The 19,642-nt window shown below is 46.5% G+C and overlaps 1 protein-coding gene across 1 annotated transcript in view; it reads left to right on the top strand.

Moving 5' to 3' along the window:
- Nucleotides 1-19,642, top strand: part of CALCRL (calcitonin receptor like receptor) — a 146,809-nt gene that overhangs the window by 106,886 nt on the left and 20,281 nt on the right. The window contains exons 8-10 of the mRNA XM_077490499.1: nt 2,938-3,091; nt 17,210-17,270; nt 17,356-17,422. Coding sequence (XP_077346625.1) covers nt 2,938-3,091; nt 17,210-17,270; nt 17,356-17,422 — 282 coding nt within the window. The remainder of the gene's footprint in view (nt 1-2,937; nt 3,092-17,209; nt 17,271-17,355; nt 17,423-19,642) is intronic.

The following is a 19,642-nucleotide window of genomic DNA, read 5'->3' as shown; positions in this document are numbered from 1 at the left end:
GCTCGGGAATGGAACCCCTCCTGCAAGTACTGTCCAAGACGTATGACCTGCTTAACACACCCCCGAACCAACCGGAGCTACCCAGTATAAAAAAGTGGGAAACGGACCTGCAGCGCACATTCTCCGCCGTACAAATACGAAATATGATTCATTTATCCCTCAAATCCTCAATTTGTACCAAGACTCAGGAACTTAATTACCGTATTTTTCGGACTATAAGGCGCACCGGATTATAAGGCGCACTAGCAACGACCGGCTGATAAAATGGATATTTCCATATATAAGGCGCATCGGACTATAAGGCGCACCGGATTATAAGGCGCACTAGCAACGACCGGCTGATAAAATGGATATTTCCATATATATAAAGCGCATCGGACTATAAGGCGCACGGTCGATTTTGGGAGAAAATTTAGGCTTTTACGTGCGCCTTATAGTCCGAAGGTTTACGTCAAGATGACAGATACTGTTAAAAAAGAACTCCAGCGATGTCAACAGGTCATATATAAGGCGCACCGGACTATAAGGCGCACGGTCGTTTTTGGGAGAAAATTTAGGCTTTTATGTGCGCCTTATAGTCCGAAAAATACGGTACAAGGTTTTGACGAGGTGGTACCTGACACCCAGCAGACTTCGCTCTATTTTTCCTGAGGCGTCGGATAGATGCTGGAGGTGCGGGTCGGGCATAGGGACGATCTTACACATTTTCTGGGAGTTCCCTAAGCTGACTCCCTTTTGGACAGCAGTCCGCGAGATATCGCAAAAATTTACGGAGCTCTCACTCCCAGACGACCCAGCTTTTTTCCTGCTGCATGTCTCTGCCATGCCCGTCAAAACCTACAAAAAAGCCGTTCTTCGCCATTTGGTGAACGCAGCTAAATCCTGTATCCCTTTGCTTTGGAAACAACGACATCCACCAACTATAGCAACCTGGTTGCGAAAAGTTGAAGAGATTAATAGGATGGAAGATCTGATCATGACTGCGAATAACAGAAGGGAGGTATATCAAAAAACCTGGACCCATTGGAATTTATTTAAATACTCCCTGGAAGGCAGGTCCCTTATGGGAACCAGCCTCCGCGTTTAGGGACAATGAACGACGAGCCGACTCGCAAGATAGCTGAGTCCTGCCTGCCATGTCTGTGGCCGTTTCCCATCCCTTCTTTGCCCTTAGTTTCTCTGCCCTGCTACCCACCCCCTCTCCTCCATTTCCCCCCCTTGCCTCTTGCTCTTTCTCTTTTCTCATGCTTTTTGTTTCTCTCCTTGTGGTCGGACCCGCAGGTTACCGAATCTTGATAGCAGACAATGCTCGGAGAGGAAAGTGGTATACTATGCTGGGCTACATACTATGGTTTTTTAGGCGGTATATGTGTAGTGCTTATGAGCCAATATCTCCTGGTCGGCTGACCTGGTACCGCTCGATCCTCTGGGAAAGGTATATGTCTATTTCTGTGTTCTGCTGTACCAAACCATATGAAAATCCCACGTGTGGGCCCGACTGTTGGGAACTGTCTATGTATATCTGTTATGAAAACTCAATAAAATTATATTTGGAAAAAAAAAAACTACGTAGAGGGTTCTTTACTGTAAGAGCGGCAAGGATGTTGAATTCCCTTCCACAGGCGGTGGTCTCAGCGGGGGGCATCAATAGTTTCAAATAACTATTAGCTAGTCTCCTGAACGACCGCAACATACAGGGATATACAATATAATACTGACATATAATCACACACATGGGTTGGACTTGATGGACTTGTGTCTTTTTCAGCCTCACCTACTATGTAACTATGTGTAACTATATACTATGTAACTATGAAAAAAAATGTCTTTAATGTTTTTTTTTTTTTTTTTAAATATGCCTATAAAATCCATTCTTTCCATTACTCCAATGCTCTTGACAATCTAATAGGACGTGGTGTAGCCTACCTTATTGTGATGCACAAAGGGGAGAGAAGCTAGGGGGACATGGGGGACAATGGGACTTTATATGAAATGTTGTATTTCATATAAAGTCCCATTGTCCCCCATGTCCCCCTAGCTTCTCTCCCCTTTGTGCATGTATAGATTAGGGATGGAGACCTTTGTGCAGGATGCCTAAGGTCTCATATAAAGTCCCAATTTTGTTCTCCTTTTATTTTACCTTATTGTGATGTCCACAGTGCCACCCTGTATATAATCACACACATGGGTTGGACTTGATGGACTTGTGTCTTTTTTCAACTTCAACTACTATGTAACTTTAAAGAGGAAGTAAACCCTGATGAGTTTACTTCCTCTTGCATTCCCTGCAAAGGTAAAGCATAATGGACTACTATGCATCGCATCGCATCGCATCGCATCGCATAATAGTCCATTTTGTGTCACTTACCTGACACAGGAGCCAGCGATGTCACCGCTGTCCCCTGTAGTCCGCCGCATCCATCTTCTCGGTGGTGTCTCGCAGCTCCGCCGCTGTCATTCAACGAAGCCGCGGTGACGTCACTCCTGCGCATGCGCATGGGAGCCGCCACTCGCGGCATATCGCCGTTGACCGCGGTGCGCTCAGTGCGCCTGTCTTTCGGCAAATATCTCCTAAACCGTGTAGGTTTAGGAGATATTTCTTGGACCTACAGGTAAGCCTTACCTGCAGATCAAAGTGTGTTGTAAGGGTTTACAACCACTTTAAGCCACTTCCCAGCAATTATCGCTGCCGTTGTCGGATGTGTTTGGGCTCCTTCAAGAGGAACTTTATACCCACTTTTGTTTTTCCTTTTTTATTATTATTATTATTATTATTATTATTATTATTATTATTGTTATTATCATCCATTTCCTGTTCAGGGTGCTCCGGGCATAGAGAGCATATTCTGCTTGTGGTCATGCTATAGATTTGCCCCTCCCCCCCCCCCCCCCCCCCACTAATACCCCCTTTACCTTTTTTATTTATTATGCTGGCAGGTGAGCTGCAAAATCTCCCAGTTCATCCACTTTTATCTGATGGGATGTAATTACTTCTGGATGCTGTGTGAGGGGATCTACCTCCATACACTCATAGTGGTGGCCGTGTTCGCTGAGAAGCAGCATCTGATCTGGTATTACTTACTAGGATGGGGTAAGATATTCCTCTTTATCATATTTTATGAGCGGCGATGATGATTAATGTTCGGCTTTCAATACACCATCTTATTTCTACTCTTACTGAGGAGCCATGACATTAACCCGTTCATGCCTAAGCCTATCTCTGATATCTGTTGCTTACAAGTTAAAATCCGTATTTTTTTTGGTAGAAAATTTACTTAGAACCCCCAAACATATATATATATGAGAGAGAGAGAGAGAGAGAGAGAGAGAGAGAGAGAGAGAGAGAGAGAGAGAGAGAGAGAGAGAGAGAGAGAGAGAGAGAGAGAGAGAGAGAGAGAGAGAGAGAGAGAGAGAGAGAGAGAGAGAGAGAGAGAGAGAGAAAAATATATATATATTTCTCTCTCTCTCTCGGGTGTACTTACTTTTGTTAGATCTCGATCTCTCTCTCTCTCTCTCTCTCTATATATATATATATTTCTCTCTCTCATATATATAGAGAGAGAGAGATGTATATATATATTTCTCTCTCTCTCTGAGAGAGAGAGAGAGAGAGAGAGAGAGAGAGAGAGAGAGAGAGAGAGAGAGAGAGAGAGGGGGAGAGAGAGGGAGAGAAAAAAATATATATATTTCTCTCTCTCTCTCTCGGGTGTACTTACTTTTGTTAGATCTCGATCTCTCTCTCTCTCTCTCTCTCTCTCTATATATATATATATATATATATATATATATATATATATATATATATATGAGAGAGAGAGAAATATATATATATATTTCTCTCTCTCTCTCTATATATATATATATATATATATATATTTCTCTCTCTCATATATATAGAGAGAGAGAGATGTATATATATATCTCTCTCTCTCTGAGAGAGAGAGAGAGAGAGAGAGAGAGAGAGAGAGAGAGAGAGAGAGAGAGAGAGAGAGAGAGAGAGAGAGAGAGAGAGAGAGAGAGAGATCTAACAAAAGTAAGTACACCCCTCAGTCACATGTGTGTAAATCTTTTCTTCTATCTTTTCATGTGACAACACTGGAGAAATGACACTTGTCTACAATGTAAAGTAGTGAGTGTACAGCTTGTATAACGGTGTAAATTTCCTGTCCCCTCAAAATAACTCAACACACAGCCATTAATGTCTAAACCACTGGCAACAAAAGTCAGTACACCCCTAAGTGAAAATGTCCAAATTGGGCCCAAAGTGTTAATATTTTGTGTGGCCGCTGTTATTTTCCAGCACTGCCTTAACCCTCTTGGGCATGGAGGTCACCAGAGCTTCACAGGTTGTCACTGGAGTCCTCTTCCCATCCCCCATGATGACATCACGGAGCTGGTGGATGTTGGAGACCTTGCGCTCCTCCACCTTCCATTTGAGGATTTCATGAATTATATAAAAAAAATAAAAAAAATAAAATAAAAGTAAAGTTAGCCCAATTTTTTTGCATAATGTGAAAGGGGGCATTACACTAAGTAAAAAGATACCTAACACGTCACGCTTTGAAATTGCACACACTTGTGGAATGGAAAAACGGGGCGGTCTTGATACTATCTCTTAATATGATACAACTCCATCCCTATAATACAAAACGAGTTAGCCCATGGAACTTTAAATGAGTTGTTCATAGAGGTCATAACAAATAAATGTAATATATTAATAAAGATTTTATTTGCGTTTCACAAACATAGTCGTAAATAAATATAAAAAACCATCATGAACCATAGCTTAACCATAAACATATTTGTTACAATACTAAAAGTACATAGTATACATATACAGCTTGTATACTCGACACGTTTCGTAAGAGCTGCTCACTTCCTCAGGAGTAGATGTATATGTGGGGTATCTAAAAAGGACAGTAAGTATCGGTAAGATATGGCAAACAGTGATGATTATATTAGAGAAGAAGCATGTGGCCTCCAAGAGGCACTCCATACTCACATTACGGTCAGTTGGTCCAATGGATTGATCTCCAAGGGTAAAAGCAGTAAATGCCTCCACCGGGAAAGCTGAAGAGGCATGGTTCGCAACAAGCACATAGGGAGCAGGCGGAGGGCGGACGTGGCAACACGAAAAGGAGTGGATGTGATGTATCCTAGAATGCCCCAAGGCCATATATGTCGTAACAATTGAAATAAGAATGTATGTATATCTGAATCAATTAACAAAGTACTTGATAAAGACCTGAGAGTATAAATAATGTGATATCACTATTGTAAAGTGAAATCTATGCCATTTTTTTCCTACTGTACCTTTTTGATTTCCACATCTTGATTTGTATTTCCTGTATGTGGAGTGCGCGGATATGGGAGGGGATAGTGCGGCTATTTCGTAACTTCCTTTTTGCCGCACTGGTTCCTGGGAGCTTGTGTCAGTGTTCACAGGAGTCAGTGTGGCGTCCCCGCACGAGTTATCGCGGGATTTCTTTATTTTTATTTTTTTGGGCATCACACGGGGGGCGGGAACTACTCCCCGTTGTAATGGCAACTATGACGATCCACAAATTTAAATATTGAGCATGCGTGGGAACGTGGCATGCCCGTAGATAAACATCAAGGGAACAAATAAGTAAATGCTTGTGGGCTTCACATGCCCACAAGCAAGATGAAAACGGCAGTCACAATTTTTTTTTTTATAAGTTGTAATTTTCAATGATAGCGGACATCGGACAGGCTAAATCTACAAACATGTGCGTTTGCAATTGTTTATATGTGATTGTGTTAATGGATACAAAAAAAAAAAAAAAAATAGCGTGTGGAGCTCCGCTTTAAGCTATGGTTCATGATGGTTTTTATATTTATTTACGACTATGTTTGTGAAACGCAAATAAAGTCTTTATTAGTATTTCTTGATCATACATCACGGGACACAGGAGCTTCATTACATAGTGGGTTATATAGGCACCTCTGGTGATTGGACACTGGTTGACCCTAATTAAAGAGAATTCCTCCCCTATATAACCCCTCCCATTTGGGAGGCACCTCAGTTTTTTCGCCAGTGTCTGGTCGATGGTCACGTAAAACTTAGCTCTATGCGGGTCCCGGCGAGGGCCGAAGGGCTACAACAAACCGGATCCATACCTCGGGCCGATATTTGACTCCCAAGATGGTATGGTACCCGGGCCTCGTTTGCCGAAGACACGAGGTTTTGCCTGTAAGTCCTCTCCATTGGAAGACTGGACTCTGGGACAACCAGACTTGGGGTACTGTTTACTCAGGGTGCCCGTAAGTTTCTGGCAGAGCTTTCTGCATGGCCCAGGTGGGAGGATCTTTTCGTAAGAGCCCCAGATATACCTGAAGGTTGGCTAACAATACCCGCCGTGATGGGTGAAGGCTGGAATTGGTCTGTTCTCAGCAATTCCTGCGGCGGGGAACAGGTAAGGGAAGTCAACCTATATATTTTAAATATATGAATGGATTTCTTCATTGTGAGTAGTTGTATGTCTTACCTGGTTTCCACCACTTGAGGGAGTAAGAGCAGCCTGATGCATACTTACATGCCTTTCAATACAACACGCTCAGTGAATGCCTGGTTCTCCAGCTACTCACGTCTCCCTTACAGTTCCTGCCACAGTTAAAGGTAAAGAGGGGTCCCATGCAGTCCCATGTTGCTTCCTTTGGGTTCTCCTTCCCCCCCCCCCGGATTCCGCGGTCCTCGTGTACGCGCGCCGGGCGCGCTCCCGGCCTAATGGAGGAGGGGGGGGGTGTGGTTGCGAGCCGTGCACGTTAGTGTGCACGGCGCTGTATTGCAGGTGCCAAGCGGCAGTTTTAAAAGCCCAGAGCGTCAGGGGACTGTAACTGGAGACACAGGAGCTGTTGGCTGTAAGCATCCATGGGGATTGGATCCAGGCAAACCTTAAGACACCTACTCAGCATCAGGTTGTGCAGTTTAAGCATATATTGATTTATTGTGAGACTTTAAGCGCAACAAGTGATTGCATTTGTACTAGTACCTCTGCTTTGTAGCTCAGGACTATGTCTCCTCGTAAGAGGGTTTCAGGGGCAGGTAATAAAAGCACTGGCAAGTCACCGCCTAGGTCCAGGGGTTCCAAAAGTGCCTGTAAATTACCATCCCCCTCTGCAAGACTGGAGCCAGCCTCTCATAACGAGTCAGTGCACCTGTCAGGTTTTGCAGCCTCTCCTAATGTCGCAGCCCCGGTTTATATCACTGAGGACTCCCTTAAGGCTTCATTGGAGGGTTTTGAAGGGAGGATCATTTTATTTCTGCTTCCCTAAAAGATAGCAGGAAAAGGGGTAGATCCCCTCCCTCTGCTGAAATCCCTCTCTCAGATAGTTGTTCTGAAAATGAGGAGGGATCCCTATCTTTGGATAAGGGATCATGAGCAGTCGGATAAGTCAGAGGTAGAGGAGATAGTCCCCTCCTCCCAGGCACTCAGAAAACAGGTGCAGTATTATACTGAATTGGTGCGTACCACATTCAGAATGCCGGCTGCTGAAGTCGCTACATCCTCTGTCTCTTCCCTGGGAGTCAGGAAAGCCCCACAGACTGCTTGTTCCTTCCCAATTCATCCTTTAATGGATAAATTGATGTATGAGGATTGGGGACATCCCGATAAACTGTTTACTCCTCCCAAAAGGTTTTCTGTGTATTATCCTGTGGAGGAAAGTTTCACCAAGAAATGGGGGGTCCCATCTGTCGATGCGGCGGTTTCTTGTGTGAATAAAAACCTAACTTGTCCTTTGGATAATGCGCAGGTATTTAAGGATCCAGCTGACAAAAGGCTGGAAACCTTATTAAAAGCCTCCTTTTCCATGGCTGGCGCTGTGGTGCAACCTACAGTCGCAGCCGTGGGGTTGTGTCAGTTCCTCAAGGAACAGGTTAAACAGATGTTTGAACTCCTTCCCAGTGAGGAAGTAGAGAATTATGCAGAATTGCCTCACATCTTGTGTTTCATAATTGATGCGATTTTGGATTCTGTCCAACAAGCATCACGTTTGTCCCTCATGTTGGTAGACATGCGAAGGGCCCTATGGCTAAAGAATTGGGCTGCTGAGATGTCATGCAAAAAGCATTTGACTGGGTTCCCGTTTAAAGGGGAGCGTTTGTTTGAGGAAGAACCAGATAGATTCGCCCAAAATATTTCAGGAGGTAAGTCTACTCTCCTTCCAGTCAAAAAGAGCAAACGTCCTTCATTTAGGCGTACTCTTTCTCCCGAAGCGTCAAGCTCTAAACAGTGGCGACGGCCTTCCCAGCCCTCCTCTGCTAGAAAGCCTCAGGGCCGAGCCCAGGGACAGAAAAAGACTTGGGGGCGAAAGCCTGCCAAGCAGAGCCCAAAAACTTCCTTGTGAAGGGGCGCCCCCGCTCGGCAGAGTGGGGGGAAGGCTCCTGCAGTTTGCAGGCGCCTGGCGGGAAGAGATTCAGGACAAGTGGGTGATCTCTTCGGTATCTCTGGGCTACAGGCTAGAGTTTCAGGAGATTCCACCTTATCGTTTCCTAAGGTCAAGGATCCCCAAGGATCCAGTTAAGCAGAAACCGCTATTCCTGGCCTTAGATCAGTTACTATCCCAGGGTGTGATAGTAGAAGTGAGCCCGAAAGAGCAGGGTTCAGGTTTTTATTCCAATCTCTTCACCGTTCCAAAGCCAAACGGAAGTGTCAGACCTATCCTGGATCGGAGAGACCTAAACCGGTTTTTACAGATCCAGACCTTCCGGATGCAGTCAATGCGCACTGTGGTCTCCTCCCTGCAAGGGGGAGAATTCATGGCATCAATAGATATCAAAGACGCATATCTCCATGTGCCAATATTTCCCGCACACCAGAAGTTTCTAAGGTTCGCGGTAGAGCGGCGCCATTTTCAATTTGTGGCCTTGCCGTTCGGGCTGGCTACGGCCCCTCGAGTCTTCACGAAGATTCTGGACCCTCTCTTAGCAATCTTAAGAGTTCAGGGCATAGCCGTCAGGGCTTACCTAGACGACTTGCTTCTCGTAGAGAGAACTACAGCGTGCCTAAGTCGCAGCGTCACCAAGACGCTAGAACATCTAGAGCGCCTAGGTTGGATTATAAACCTAGAAAAGTCATCCTTGCAACCAACCACCAGGTTGGATTACCTGGGTCTGATTATCGACACCGCTCAGGGCAGGGTGTTTCTTCCAAGGCCAAAGGCCTTGGCCATTGGAGATCTGGTACGCCTGATCCTGGGCAGAAGATCTTCCTCCATTCGGTTATGTATGAGACTATTGGGAAAAATGGTCGCCTCATTCGAGGCCGTCCCATTCGCCCAGTTCCACTCAAGGCCTCTGCAAAGATGCATCCTTGCGGTTTGGAACAGGAAGCCCCAATCCCTGGATCTTCCTATGCGTTTATCCCCCGGGACACGCAAAAATCTTGTCTGGTGGTACAAACCAGGAATTTGCTGAAAGGCAAAACTTTTCTTCCTCTCTCATGGAAGATTGTCACAACAGATGCCAGCCTGACAGGCTGGGGAGCCGTATTAGAGGGAACGTACTCGCAGGGGAAATGGTCTGCGACCGAAAGTCTGCTGCCCATAAATATCTTGGAGATTCGGGCAGTTTACATGGCACTCATAGAGTGGTCCTACAGACTGCGAGGTTTCCCAGTTCGGATTCAGTCCGACAATGCCACCGCAGTGGCTTACATTAATCACCAGGGCGGTACCAGAGGTCTGGTGGCCCAAAAGGAGGTGAATCGCATACTTGTCTGGGCAGAAGAGCATGTTCCGTGTTTTTCTGCAGTCTTCATCCCAGGAGTGGAGAATTGGCAGGCGGATTTTCTCAGCCGCCAGCAGTTATGCCCAGGAGAATGGGCTCTGCACCCCGACGTGTTTCAGAACATATGTCACAAATGGGGCACTCCAGACGTGGATCTGTTTGCGTCCAGATTCAACAGGAAACTGGACAGGTTTGTGTCAAGGACAAGAAATGCGCTTGCCCAGGGGTCAGATGCTCTGACGGTTCCCTGGGATCAGTACAATCTGATCTATGCCTTCCCCCCGAGCCCGCGGCTATCGCGGTTCCTGGGAAGGGTCAAGAGGGAGTCGAAGTCGGTCCTTTTAGTGGCCTCAGCTTGGCCCAGGCGACCATGGTTTGCAGAAATCATGAAGTTGGCAGTGGGCAGGCCATGGACCCTCCCTCTCCCGCCAGATCTGCTCTCACAGGGTCCAATCTACCATCCTGCTTTACGCAGTCTGAATTTGACGGTCTGGCTGCTGAGACCCACATTCGGAGAGACCGTGGCCTTTCGGGGCCAGTCCTTTCCACTCTGGTCAATGCCAGAAAGCCGGCCTCCAGACGTATCTATTACAAGATCTGGAGGACATATGTTTCCTGGTGTGAACCCAGGAGATGGCATCCTAGAAAGTATGTCATTAACAGAATCTTGGCCTTTCTCCAGTCAGGCCTAGAAATGAATTTGGCCATAAGCACCATCAAGGTGCAGATTTCGGCCCTGTCGGTATTTTTTCAAAGACCTCTTGCATCACATTCCCTAGTACGGGCTTTTATCCAAGGAGCTATGCGGATAAAACCGCCAGTTAAACCTCCGGTATGCCCATGGGATCTGAATTTGGTTCTCTCGGTCTTAGAGGCCCAATCATTTGAACCTCTGCATCTGGCTTCTTTAGCTCTCTTGACTAAAAAGCTGGTCTTCTTAGTAGCCATATCCACGGCTAGAAGAGTATCAGAATTGGCAGCTCTTTCCTGTAAAGAGCCCTATTTAATTATCCATAAGGACCGGGTGGTTATGCGTCCCAACGGGTCCTTTCTACCTAAGGTGGTTTCGGGTTTCCATCTGAATCAGGATATAATCCTACCATCCTTTTTTCCAAATCCTCAGTCCATAGAGGAAGAGTCTTTACACACTTCAGATGTGGTTAGAGCAATCAGTGTTTATCTTCAGGCAACTGCTCAGATAAGAAAGACTGACTGTTTATTTATTCTGCCAGAAGGCCCTAGAAGGGGTCAGGCAGCGTCAAAGTCCACTCTCTCAAGGTGGATCAGACAGGTTATTTCTCAGGCCTATAGCTTAAATGGGAAGATTGCTCCTTTTCAGGTGAAAGCGCACTCTACTAGGGCTGTCAGTGCTTCTTGGGCAGTGCATCACCAGGCCTCCCTGGCTCAGATCTGTAAGGCTGCGACTTGGTCATCAGTCCACACATTCACCGGATTCTATCAGGTGGATGTCAGAGGGCAAGAGGATATCGCCTTCGGGCGCAGTGTACTGCAAGCTGCAGTTTAGGTCCTCAGGTCCCTGGCGGTCTATGTTTACGATCTGTGTCTCCCTCCCCTCAACCGGAGCATTGCTATGGGACATCCCACTATGTAATGAAGCTCCTGTGTCCCGTGATGTATGATCAAGAAAATGGGATTTTTATGTACAGCTTACCTGTAAAATCCTTTTCTTGAGAGTACATCACGGGACACAGGGCTCCCGCCCCTCTTGAGTTTTACGTGGTTTCTTATTGCTTTGCTACAAAACTGAGGTGCCTCCCAAATGGGAGGGGTTATATAGGGGAGGAATTCTCTTTAATTAGGGTCAACCAGTGTCCAATCACCAGAGGTGCCTATATAACCCACTATGTAATGAAGCTCCTGTGTCCCGTGATGTACTCTCAAGAAAAGGATTTTACAGGTAAGCTGTATATAAAAATCCCATTATTACATTTAAGTGTTATGACCTCCATGAACGACTCATTTAAAGTCCCACGGGCTAACTCGTTTTGTATTACGCTTGTGGAATGGCGACAAACTACGGTACTTAAAAAATCTCCATAGGCGACGATTTAAAAAAATGTAACGGTTACCAGATTAGAGTTACAGAGGAGGTCTTGTGCTAGAATTATTGCTCTCGCTCTGCTGATCGTGGCGATACCTCACATGTGCGATTTGAACACCGTTTACATTTGCGGGCGCGACTTTCGTATGTGTTTTCTTTGCTGCGCGAGCTCGCGGGGGCTTTAAAAAAATAAATAAAAAAAGTTCTTATTTTTTTTAATATTGTCCCTTTTGGAAAAAAAATAAAAAATTCCCAAAATTGGTGTTTCTGAATACTGTCATTTATTAAAATCGGCGCCATTGGCAGCCGAATAAACCGGAAGTGAAGTCGTGACGTTGCTTCCCGGAATTTAACATCGGAGACCCGATCAGAGCCGAATCCAGCTTTGTTCGGGTCTCAGCCTAGGCGGCGGAAGTGGCAAATGGTGGGATGAGAGGATTCGGGAAGAGTGGCGAAAGGCGGCAGGAGGGGGGAGGATGTCCTCTCCCGCTTCTTATAAGGATAACAACTGAGCGATTTTTAGCCGCATCGGTTGTTCTCACTAAAAAGTTAACCGCTGGCTCTAAAAAATGGTACCGGGGTGCTGCCCGCAGCTGCATATCGCGTTACGGACCAGTGCGGTCGGTCCCCCTCCTCTCCTCTATCAATGCAGCGCTACTTGTAGGAGCCCAGCAAAAGGAGCAGCCAGTGTAGGGATCAGCCTCAGTACAGGGAGCAACCCACAGCTTACCGAACAGGACACCAGGAGAGCGGTATATACAGTCCACCACAGTCCCCCTGTCCGTCCCCCTGTCCATCCCACGGTCCCCCTGTATGTCCCCCTGTCCATCCCACGGTCCCCCTGTCCAGCCCACGGTCCCCCTGTCCATCCCACTGTCCCCCTGTCCATCCCACTGTCCCCCTGTCCATCCCACTATCCCACGGTCCCCCTGTCCAGCCCACGGTCCCCCTGTCCAGCCCATGGTCCCCCTGTCTGTCCCCCTGTCCATCCCACTGTCCCCCTCTCCATCCCACGGTCCCCCTGTCCAGCCCACGGTCCCCCTGTCCAGCCCACGGTCCCCCTGTCCAGCCCACGGTCCCCCTGTCCATCCCACTGTCCCCCTGTCCATCCCACTGTCCCCCTCTCCAGCCCATGGTCCCCCTCTCCAGCCCATGGTCCACCTGTCCAGCCCATGGTCCCCCTGTCTGTCCCCCTGTCCATCCCAGAGTCCCCCGGTCTATCCCCCTGTCCATCCCACGGTCCCCCTGTCCATCCCAGAATCTCCCTGTCTGTCCCCCTGTCCATCCCTCGGTCCCCCTGTCCACCCCCCTGTCTGTACCCCTGTCCATCCCACCGTCACCCTGTCCATCCTACCATCCCCCTGTCCATCCTACTGTCCCCCTATTCATCCCTTGGTCCCCCTGTCCATCCCCCTGTCTGTACCCCTGTCCATCCCCTGGTCCCCCTGTCCATTCCATGGTCCCCCGTCCATCCCACTGTCCCCCTGTCCATACCCCTGTCTGTCCCCCTGTCCGTCCCACGGTCCCCCTGTCCGTCCCACGGTCCCGCTGTCCGTCCCACGGTCCCGCTGTCCGTCCCACCGTCCCGCTGTCCGTCCCACCGTCCCGCTGTCCGTCCCACCGTCCCCCTGTCCGTCCCACTGCTCCCCTGTTCGTCCCACTGCCCCCCTGTCCATCCCACGGTCCATTGCGTGGCCCTCCTGCCCATCCCACGGTCCCACTGCCCCTCTGACCCCTCTACAGCCCCCCCCTCGTCCACCCTGCTGCCTCTCCCTGTGCATCCTGCTGGCGTGGGGATCTCTGTGGTTAGGGTGGTCCACTTTGGGTGCCTTAGATATGATGGACTGATTCGGAGTGTTGAGATGGAATGGGCCACTTTGGTGTGGTGTTGATAGTGTGGGTTGCTATAGGTAGGGTGGGCTACTTTGAACTGTCAGTGGAAGGTTGGGGTGCAGTGGATAGTAAGGGTGGGTTAGTTTAGGCCCCTTCCACGGGTGGCATTCAGCAGTGATAATGCCTGCCGGATGCAGCATGCTGGGCAGCAAAGGAAGACATTCCCCACATAAGTATCACATGACTGCTGACCAGATGCCTTCCATGTAAAGACGCCCCCTGCCATGCAGAACAGGCATTGCAACTGACGCCTACAGTCATGTGACCGCTGGATTTTAATGATTAGAAAGGTTCTTTACAATTTTTTTTTTTGAGTATTTTATGTACATATCGGTGCTTTACATCTAATGGCTTGAGCCGACTTCACATTGACAGCCTGGTAGTGACACATGACGAGCAGCAGCGCTGACGCATTTCTGTCTGGAAGGGCCTCAGACAAAGTTGTGACTAAGGCCCCTTTGGGTTGAATCGCATCGGCGGCGATTGTTTTTTATGTGTCAGTCAGAAGATAATAATGAAGGATATCTCGGAGGACTGACGCGAGTGCCGGCGCGCTTTGATTCTTACAGAAGATAGCCTTCTATTTTGGAAACGTTCCAGGAGTTGACAAATCCAATTAGCGGTCACGCTCCCTCTGCCTGGCGCTGCTGATAAATCGGAAGATAAGTCTGTGAAAAACGAATGTTTTGTTCCTCCATAGAAAGAGTCGGGTGTTGGACTTTTCCAGCACACTCGGTGATGAGGAATACTTCATCGTTGCTTGTGTTTAGCCAATTCCCACCCAGGCCAAGTCTGACATTTCCCTCCTACATGTAAAAATCCGTTTTTTTGTTTTTTAATGTTGAGCAATGACCATCCTCTAATCCAGGGGTCTCCAAACTACGGCCCTGGGGCCAGATCTAGCTTGACCTGACCTGATCTAGACCGGATATTATCCGACCCACGCCCAGGGCCACATCCACACAATGGGAATTCAGGTCAGCAGAAGCTGCCTATATAGGGACTCTGAGGTTGGGAGGAGCTATGATGGGGACCTTGGTGTAAGGGGGGGGGGGATTCTGGTGTAAAGGGGAAACTGATAGGGACCCTGATGTAAGGGGGGACTCTGATTGGAATCCCAATCTAAGGGAGAATCAGATGGAGACTCTAGTGTAAAGAGGATCTGATGTAAGGAGAAAACCAATAGGGACCCTGATGTAAGAGGGACTCTAATGTGTGTGGGGGGTTAGGGGAAGGGGGCTGTAATAGAGTCCCTAATGTAAGGGGGGGGGGCAGGGCTGCTGTTTGAAATCATGGGGCCCCATACAGCCTTCAAGGCAGCCCCCCTCCCCATATATCAAAAAATACACTAAAATTATTATTAGCGGACACAAACATAACAGAGAACCTGCGTAAATGAGCCCTTTTATAATAGAAGAGGGAGGGGGAAGCAATTACAGGAACAATGCCCTGTGTCTCTCCCTGCAGCAGCTGAAAGCTGGTGGGAGAGAGAGAAACCGGCTTTTATCTGCTGCAGAGAGCCGCACAGGCCATCTTTCTGTAATTGCCCCTCTGATCGACAACACCAATTCCTTTTGCTGTTCGGGGCCCTCTGTGTGCCGGGGCCCCCTACAGGAGGACTGGTGGTCCCCCCCCATCAGCGGCCCTGGGGGGGGGGGACGACTCTGATGTAAAGTAGACATGTGCGATTAGTTTTGTACAAATCTCAAATTAGTACGAATTTCCCTAAATGCGTACGTTCGGGAGGATCCGAAATGCGAATTGCCGTGCGTCCGAATTTTGTACGAAATACGAACTTTTGTTTTACGAATCCCCAGGAGGAAGTCAGCACAGCACAGGGATGGTGGGAGCCCCTCATCTAACGAAAATTTGTATTTCGGATAGGAAATTCTTCAACGGAATTTCGTATTTCGGATAAAAACCAAAACTTCCATCACCATCGACTGTCATATTGAGGTATATTTTTGCCTTTAAATTCATCGTAAATAATGTTCGTACGAGTTAACGAACCTAACGACAATTCGTATTTCGTACGAATTGAAATTGAATTTCGGACACAAAATACGAAGTACGAATTAATTTTAATACGAACCGTAACGGAACAGAACGAAACGAATTTATTGACGGCGCCCATGTCTGTTGTAAAAAGAACACTGATGGGAAATTCTAAAGTAAGGGAGTTATGTGGGCTGAAGGACCTAAGTTATGTGGGTTGGATGATCTCAGGGATGTATAGTTACCAACAGGGGCGGGCTGACTATTCAGCCACTCGGGCACTGCCCGAGGGCCCCGGGTCACTAGGGGGCCCCATCAGGGTTGCCAGCCTCAGTAAAACCAGGGACAGTATGTAAAAATCTGCGTTTTTTTTACATCTGTCCCTGAAATGTCCCTTACCGATATCCTTTTGGTCTAAAAATCCTGAGATTATAGCTGCCCCGCCTCTCCAGTACCTTCTCAGCCAATAGAAACATGTCTGTGTATACTGTGTGTACATATGTGTATACTGTGTGATTGTATACTGTGTGTGTTTTTGTATACTGTGTGTCCCCATAAACTCTGATTGCTTGGGGGCCCCATAATCTCCCATTGCCCGGGGGCCCCATGAGTTGTCAGTCCGCCCCTAGTTGCCAACATTGTAAAAAAAAAAAAAAAAGAAATGTAGGGACACCTTTTTGGCTGTAGGCGGAGTCTTGTTATAATTAGGGGGGGGGGGGGGCATGCATTTTGTAGGCATGGTATGTAAAAATGAAATGAAGAATGTGTGTGGTTTATGTGAAATGGTGGGCGTGGCTTATATGGGCGTGGTTCAAATGGGGGTGTAGTTAGAGCCTGAGATGAATGAGAGATGGAGAAAGAAAAGGGGAAATGAGGGAGGGAGGGAGAGAGAGAGAAAGAAGGAAAGGAGGGAAGGAGAGAGAAAGAAGGAAAGGAGGGAAGGAGAGAGAAAGAAGGAAAGGAGGGAAGGAGAGAGAAAGAAGGAAAGGAGGGAAGGAGAGAGAAAGAAGGAGAGAGAAAGAAGGAAAGGAGGAAAGGAGAGAGAAAGAAGGAAAGGAGGGAAGGAGAGAGAAAGAAGGAAAGGAGGGAAGGAGAGAGAAAGAAGGAAAGGAGGAAAAAAGAGAGAAAGAAGGAAAGGAGGGAAGGAGAGAGAAAGAAGGAAAGGAGGAAAGAAGGAAAGGAGGGAAGGAGAGAGAAAGAAGGAAAGGAGGGAAGGAGAGAGAAAGAAGGAAAGGAGGAAAGAAGAGAGAAGGAAAGGAGGGAAGAGAGAGAAAGAAGGAAAGGAGGAAAGGAGAGAGAAAGAAGGAAAGGAGGAAAGGAGAGAGAAAGAAGGAAAGGAGGAAAGAAGAGAGAAGGAAAGGAGGGAAGAGAGAGAAAGAAGGTAAGGAGGGATGGAGGGACAGCAGGCCACTAAATGTTGGTTATTCAGGAGCTGAGAGGCTCTAGGCTTGGCACACTTACCTGAAGTGAGGTTCATATTTCAACCCTTTCTATTCCTTTTCTCCCAGGGTTCCCTCTGATTCCAGCATGCATACACGCCGTGTCAAGAAGTATTTATTATAACGACAAGTAAGTGAAAAATACATTTGTAGTGAGTAATTGAATGGCAGCGTACGTGTGTAATGTGCCATCTAACCTTCCCTTTTCTGTTTAGCTGCTGGATAAGTTCCGACACTCACTTGCTTTATATTATTCATGGACCCATTTGTGCGGCTTTATTGGTATGTATTATATTTATTCATTTTATTCCACTTCTGGACACTTTATATAGAGTATAAAAGAGCATCATTGTGTGCAATGAGTCAGTGATGTATTAATGTGTATAAAGTGAACCTGTGAGATGCTTTTACTTCCCAAAACAAGGCAATGATCTCTTTAGCACAAGTATGTTCAGGTATCCATAAATCAGCCTTTCTACCTAGGATTCTGTGGAACCAGATCCTCCAGAGGTCTTAGATGAGTAACCAAAGACACCAATTATCTTTTTAGCTAACTATAAGGAACATTCTTCTCACTGATCACCAATGTAAGGATCATTCTTCTCACTGATCACCAATGTAAGGATCATTCTTCCCACTGATCACCAATGTAAGGAACATTCTTCTCACTGATCACCAATGTAAGGAACATTCTTCTCACTGATCACCAATGTAAGGAACATTCTTCTCACTGATCACCAATGTAAGGAACATTCTTCTCACTGATCACCAATGTAAGGAACATTCTTCTCACTGATCACCAATGTAAGGAACATTCTTCTCACTGATCACCAATGTAAGGAACATTCTTCCCACTGATCACCAATGTAAGGAACATTCTTCTCACTGATCACCAATGTAAGGAACATTCTTCTTACTGATCACCAATGTAAGGAACATTCTTCCCACTGATCACCAATGTAAGGAACATTCTTCTCACTGATCACCAATGTAAGGAACATTCTTCTCACTGATCACCAATGTAAGGAACATTCTTCTCACTGATCACCAATGTAAGGAACATTCTTCTCACTGATCACCAATGTAAGGAACATTCTTCTCACTGATCACCAATGTAAGGAACATTCTTCTCACTGATCACCAATGTAAGGAACATTCTTCTCACTGATCACCAATGTAAGGAACATTCTTCCCACTGATCACCAATGTAAGGAACATTCTTCTCACTGATCACCAATGTAAGGAACATTCTTCTTACTGATCACCAATGTAAGGAACATTCTTCCCACTGATCACCAATGTAAGGAACATTCTTCTCACTGATCACCAATGTAAGGAACATTCTTCTCACTGATCACCAATGTAAGGAACATTCTTCTCACTGATCACCAATGTAAGGAACATTCTTCTCACTGATCACCAATGTAAGGAACATTCTTCTCACTGATCACCAATGTAAGGAACATTCTTCTCACTGATCACCAATGTAAGGAACATTCTTCTCACTGATCACCAATGTAAGGATCATTCTTCTCACTGATCACCAATGTAAGGATCATTCTTCTCACTGATCACCAATGTAAGGAACATTCTTCTCACTGATCACCAATGTAAGGAACATTCTTCTCACTGATCACCAATGTAAGGAACATTCTTCTCACTGATCACCAATGTAAGGAACATTCTTCCCACTGATCACCAATGTAAGGAACATTCTTCCCACTGATCACCAATGTAAGGAACATTCTTCTCACTGATCACCAATGTAAGGAACATTCTTCTCACTGATCACCAATGTAAGGATCATTCTTCTCACTGATCACCAATGTAAGGATCATTCTTCTCACTGATCACCAATGTAAGGAACATTCTTCTCACTGATCACCAATGTAAGGAACATTCTTCTCACTGATCACCAATGTAAGGAACATTCTTCTCACTGATCACCAATGTAAGGGACATTCTTCCCACTGATCACCAATGTAAGGAACATTCTTCCCACTGATCACCAATGTAAGGAACATTCTTCTCACTGATCACCAATGTAAGGAACATTCTTCCCACTGATCACCAATGTAAGGAACATTCTTCTCACTGATCACCAATGTAAGGAACATTCTTCCCACTGATCACCAATGTAAGGAACATTCTTCCCACTGATCACCAATGTAAGGAACATTCTTCTCACTGATCACCAATGTAAGGAGCATTCTTCTCACTGATCACCAATGTAAGGAACATTCTTCCCACTAATCACCAATGTAAGGAACATTTTTCCCACTGATCACCAATGTTAGGAACATTCTTCTCACTGATCACCAATGTAAGGAACATTCTTCTCACTGATCATCAATGTAAGGAACATTCTTCTCACTGATCACCAATGTAAGGAACATTCTTCTCACTGATCACCAATGTAAGGAACATTCTTCTCACTGATCACCAATGTAAGGGACATTCTTCTCACTGATCACCAATGTAAGGGACATTCTTCCCACTGAT

This window comes from Lithobates pipiens, unplaced genomic scaffold, assembly GCF_037356315.1.
Source record: "Lithobates pipiens isolate NorthernLeopardFrog02 unplaced genomic scaffold, aLitPip1_a1.2 Scaffold_19, whole genome shotgun sequence".
Classification (NCBI taxonomy): domain Eukaryota; kingdom Metazoa; phylum Chordata; class Amphibia; order Anura; family Ranidae; genus Lithobates; species Lithobates pipiens.
This window is presented reverse-complemented; position numbering and strand designations above follow the sequence as displayed.